Consider the following 6035-nt stretch of genomic DNA (forward strand, 5'->3'; position numbering starts at 1 on the left):
TGGCATGAACCATATTGATAATTTCCATATTTGGCCTTCTCTTGCCATAATGACCACCGCCGCATCTGTCTAGTCGTCCAGCTCCCGTGATGAGAACCCAAGCTGTTACCGGAAACATCAGGAATGCGGTCCCGGATGCAGGCACCGACGCCGGTCAAGCCCGGTCGGTGTCGTGTAGATCTTGCTGTGCCAGCTGTAAGCATCTCGTCTTCAGGTTCGGGCAGTCCACTTCCTCCCAACAGCTGTCCCACCCCCTGTCCTGATTGTCCACGCCACAATTCGCGAGGTAGTCCGCCAACCCGTTCGCCTTACGCCTTACCACATGAAAGACTAAACCTCTCATTCCAGCCATTAGTTCTGCGATATTCTCCGTCACCTTGGCGAGCCGCCAGTGTTTTGTGGCTTTGTTCGCCTTAGTTCCTCCCTGAATTCTCTTAGCTGTTGATATAACCAGTGATGAATCCCCTTCCACAATTACATTGCAGATTTGTAGGGATTTTAAAATTCTCAAACCATGCTCGAGCGCTGCAAATTCCATCTCATTATTTGTGCTTTCCCCAAGCGCTCTGTAATATATGTGCAAAATTTCTCCATGTTGGTTACGTAACTCACCTCCAATTCCTGCCATGCCGGGATTGCCCCTCGAGGCCCCATCAAAATTTAGTTTCAATCCACCTGCCGGCGGCCTCTGCCATTTGTCAATCTGTGAGGATGGTTGCGTTCTATGTCCTGAAGCTGCGATGCTGTTGGTGGCTTCCAGACGAAAACACTTCAAAATGCGTAAGTCTTGAGCTGAAGGTTTCTCGTTGCAGTCCTTTTTGCATTTCGTTTGAATTAACTGTTGAATGTTAGTTATTATATTGTCTTTAGAGAACTCTATGTTCCTGTGTTCGTCTTGAAATATTCTGCGGTTACATTCCTTCCAAATTGACCATAGTAGGAAGCCTGGAACAGACTTCCATATGCTGTTGACTCTATGAATATTGGAGAAGTCTTTTCTCCAGTTCAGTATGGTTCTGTGAATGGATTCTCTATCCCGGTCAGAACTACTGATAATTCCTTCCATCCAACTCCATAACTGATTTTCCCATTCACAAGCATTAAACAGGTGGTTTATAGATTCCTCTTCGACGAGGCACATAGGGCATCTTGAGGGTCCCCTAAAACCTTTCTTGCACAGGTTGTCCCAAGTTAAAGTCTTGTTCCGCATTAAAAGCCAGAGGAAGGTCCTGACTTTCGGCCAGAATAGGCTGTCCCAAACTTTGCTACACCATGGCACGGCTTCTACCTGTTCTTCCTTTTCTATTAAATCCCTAGCTTCTTTTAATGAAAAATTACCATTACCTTTTAAACCCCATCTTAGCTTATCATCCTCCTCGGTTTTTTGAATCTTTATTTTGAGGATTCTCTCATTGAATTGTTGAAAGCTTTCGTTGTTCTCCTCTGTACTCCCAGGGTTTAAATTGATCCAATCCCTCCATATCGGATCCCTGCTGCTTTGAGTCCAATATTGATTGACTCTGTATCGACCCTCGTTTTGACTTGTTCTCTTGAGGAGAGAAAGCTCTGGGGTATCCAGTTTAGGGAATTGCTGCCATGCATCTTCCCAGAACATGGCAAGCCTTTCATTGCGAATCTCCCAAAAGTTGTTCTCCTGTACTAAGCTCCTGTTATTTCTAGCATGGTTCCATATTGACGATCCTTCCGGGACTTCTTGTAGTCTTATGAGATCCTGAGTATCACAGTCTGGAATGTATTTTTCCTTCCAATGCCTCACCCAGGGTAAATTGGGTTCTTTGATCCATTTCCACCATATCTTAGCTCCACAGGTTCTGTTGACCACAGACGGATCAACTAAGTTTAGCCCCCCCTTAGATTTTGGCTGGAAAAGCTTGTTCCAAGCTACCAATGCCCATTTCTTCTTATCCCCATTCCCATTCCATAAGAAGGATCTCTGTATGTTTCTCATGTGTTGCAAAATACCCTTGGGAGCTGGAAGAATAGAAAGTAAATATTGCGGAATTGCCTGCAACACTGCCTTGGTTAAGATAAGTCTACCCGCCAGGTTTATGGCTCTGTGTGTCCAGTGCCTGCACTTTTTCTCCATGTTGGCAAGAACCTTCTCCCAGTGAGTTTTCTGCCAAGGTTTCAGAGTCAGGGGGGGCCCTAGATATTTCGAAGGCAGGGAACCAATCCTGAATCCTAGAAGCTGGGATAAGTGAGCTTGAATTGCCGGATGAGTGTTGAAAAAGAAAATTGTGGATTTGGAAAAATTAATTTGCATGCCAGAAGCTCGGCTAAAGAGATCAAGGATACCCCTATAAGCCATAGCCTCCTTCACTGTCGGGGTACCATGTAACATGGTATCATCCACGAACTGTTGATGTGTTGTGGCTGGTAACGATCTAATCGGTTGCAGACCTTTTATAGATCCTTCTACTTTTTTCTTGGCTATGATTCTGCTTAGGCCCTCCATTAGGATAACGAATAGGAAAGGGGATAGGGGATCCCCCTGTCTTATTCCCTGCGAAGGAGTAAAAGGAGCTGAGGGAGCACCATTGACAAGGATTTAATATCTTGGAGATTTGATGAGAGCAAGTACCCATTTGATCCAGGTCCTACAGAAATCGAATGCCTCCAAAACAGCTTCAAGGTATTTCCAGCTTACTTTGTCATATGCTTTTGATAAATCTAATTGCATTAGCATTCCTGCTTCTTTTCTTGAATGAAGTGAGTGAATCATCTTCTGCGCTAACAAGATGTTATCTAGAATTTGTCTACCCTCAACGTAACCCGACTGCTCTTCCGAAATGATACCAGGAAGAATCGACTTTAGTCTGTTAGCTATGACTTTTGAAATAATTTTATAGATAACATTACAAAGGGCAATAGGTCTGAATTTATCAGGTGTCTTTGCTTCTTCAACCTTAGGAATGAGCGATAAAAAGGTGGAGTTGAGGGATTTTAGAATAGTTCATGAGCATCTGGAGTCCTCAACTACCTCCCATACCTCCTGCTTAACAGTGTTCCAACAAGCCTTGTAGAAGTTGATGGTGAATCCATCTGGACCCGGTGCTTTATCATTAGGCATACTCTGGATTGCTTCCTCCAACTCCTCCAGAGAGATTACTCTGCAAAGGGCCCAATTTTGATCTGAGGTAATGGATTTAGGAATGGATGTTGTAAGTTCCTTGATGGCCTCCTCTCTGTTTGTGGGCGGTTCCTATGCAATTGAGCTGAAGTGATCCGAGAGCAGAGCAGATATATCATTGTGATTTTTTAATATCTCCCCTGCATTGTTTTTCAACTCAAGAATCCTGTTAGCACTTCTATGGTCTAGAGCCGACCTGTGAAAAAATTTCGTATTTTGCTCCCCCTCTTTGAGCCACTGGACTCTAGATTTCTGTTTCCAAAGTATCTCTTCTTGAATACATCTTCTATGCCATTGCTGAGAAAGAACTTTTTCCTGTTCAATCGCTTCGACACTGTGGTTGCCTGCTGCACCATCTCTGTGAATCTGTTCCAGTTTGTTCTCTAGAATGGCTTTCTCCTGGATTATATTTCCAAAAACCGTTCGGTTCCATTCTTTGATCTTTTCTTTGGTTGCTTTCAACCTCTTTTGTAGATTGAACATTTTGGATCCTCTTGCCTCCAAAGGTTCAACCCACCATTTCTCAACCATCTTGAGGAAGTTAGGGTGGTCTAACCAGAATTTTTCAAATCTGAAAGGTTTATTCCTTGGAGTACCCTGAACTTCAACAATAAGCGAGATTGGACAATGATCCAACCCACCACTGGGAAGGATATCTGATTCTACTGTTATGCCATCCATTATAATGCTTTCTGAGATTAAAAATCTATCTAAGCGAGAAGCTATCAGTCTATCTCCCCCCTTCTGTTGTTCCAGGTAAACATGCCACTCTTGGGGTATATATCTACCATTTTTACAGTTTCAATGAAACTTGTAAAGGCTTCCGTGTCCCTATTAAGTTTCCTAAGACCCCCCTTTTTTTCCAGAAGGGTGGTTATCATATTGAAATCACCCCCCAATATACACTTAGACCTTGGATATCTTTCAATAAGTTTGGTTATTGAATTCAGAAAATTTATTTATCTTCTAATTTCTGAGGACCATAAATGTTGATGCAAAGGAACCAGAGTTACCTGTGGGTTGAAAAACCACCGCTATGAAGTGTTTGTTCGCCTCAGCTGATATGTGTATATATATATATATATGAATTTTTTTTTTTTTTTTTTATTTTTTATTTTTTTGAATTCGCTTATATTTATTTAAACTCTTTGATTTTTTTATTTTTTTTCAACTATTTTTTACCCCTTAATAAACTATTAATTAATATTGTAATTTCTCTTTGGCTTTGAATTTGAAACTAATCCACTTATTTTAATATATATTCATAAATATATGTCCTTAAGGCTTATGGTAGAATTAACTATATTCTATTTTAACTTTTACAACTAAATAATATCTATAAACTATTTGATAACTAATTAATTTATTCATGTATTTACTTAATTTAAATTAAGAATTAAATGTCCCTTTAACTTATATTTGATTTAAAATGTAATTAACTTATTTCTATTACGTGAATTATTTTATGATTATAATATATTAACTTGCTTATTCTAACATATATTTATAATTACAAAATTATTCTTTTATGTTTATAAGGAAATTAATAATTGATTTTGCTTATTTAGTCAATTATGCCCTTCAGAGTCTAGCTAGCCATTCCTGGTCAAATCTAGCTGTTATCTTTTTAGCCATTACCTGATCTGGAAATTTGGTCATGGGATATATGAACTTGTCCTGACGATGAACCACACTGGTTGGTTCGAAATGCGTTGACTAAAATATCTCTATGTGATTTTTCGCCGAAGATTCTTCTAAAAAAAAAAACATCTTTCTATTACCCAAATATTTAGTCAAAACTTTATGTCATTCTTACTGGCCCATTAATTAATATTTAAAATAATTTATCTTAATTGATAATTATAAATAATAATAAAAAATTACTATCCCACTCTAACTTTATGATTGAAGATATTATGTAAAGTTAATAAACAAGCACTACATAGTAGTTCTGTAGTTTAATTTAAATATGCTAAATTAAAGTAAAAATATTTGAATTCAAATTAGTGTTAAGATTTAGAATTCCATCAATTTGAGTTTTACTTAAATTTTTGATTTGTGCAAATAAAGAGCAAGACCATGATTTCAATGCCTATGCAAACATAGCTTTAAAAAATTATAATATGTTATACTTATATTTCCATTTGAACTACATTATTTGACAAATCAAACTTGTGTCTCCAAGTCAAAAATTCTATATTTTATTTCTTAAAATTTTAACTAAAATATTTAATAAAAAAATATTTAAATATAGTTATTAGTTCATAAAAGATATTGATATGACAAGAATGAATACACTGCATTAATATAAAGTAATAAGTGCAAAATCACAATTTATGATGTATTATGCAATAGGATGTTTAAATTCTCAACCAATAATAATAAAGATAAATACTGATAAAAAAATTGTAAAAAAATAAAAATAATCATTTATATAGCTAAATTTTATTAAATTAAAACAAAAAAAAACATATTGAACTTACCTAATTACAAATCAACACCATACCCATTGTGTTATACTACAAGATAATAAGAATCATGAATAATAAACAGAAGTCGATCAAGAATATATATAGCTCTTAACTTTTGTATAATTATTTTCTTACTTCACTGAAGATAAATATTTTTATAACTTGGCTTTTGCGAAAGATGTTTACCATCTAAGACAAAAAAAATTTATTAATTGCATCTTAAAAATAATTTATTAATTTAAAAAAAAATGTTAAAAAATTGATAATAAAAATAAAATCAAATTCTAATGGCGTGGTTAAAAAAATCCATAGTGAAATTGATGCAGGAGCATCTGGCTAGGGTACCATGATCGGGTGAAGTCTCTGCCGGGTTGGAAAGTTGATTTAGCATTTGGATTGTCTTTAATGTTTAA

General features: G+C 36.9%; 1 protein-coding gene across 1 annotated transcript; it reads right to left on the reverse strand.

Annotated features, from left to right (window-relative positions):
• Positions 1-3223: 3223 nt before the first annotated feature.
• LOC149196712 (uncharacterized) lies at positions 3224-3832 on the reverse strand. The gene has a single exon (XM_089408397.1). The coding sequence runs from the start codon at positions 3830-3832 to the stop codon at positions 3224-3226; it is 609 nt and encodes a 202-aa protein (XP_089264523.1).
• Positions 3833-6035: the final 2203 nt, after the last annotated feature.

Source organism: Pinus tabuliformis, chromosome 2_2, assembly GCF_031772625.1.
Source record: "Pinus tabuliformis cultivar Carrire ecotype Pingquan chromosome 2_2, CPIR1, whole genome shotgun sequence".
Lineage (NCBI taxonomy): Eukaryota > Viridiplantae > Streptophyta > Pinopsida > Pinales > Pinaceae > Pinus > Pinus tabuliformis.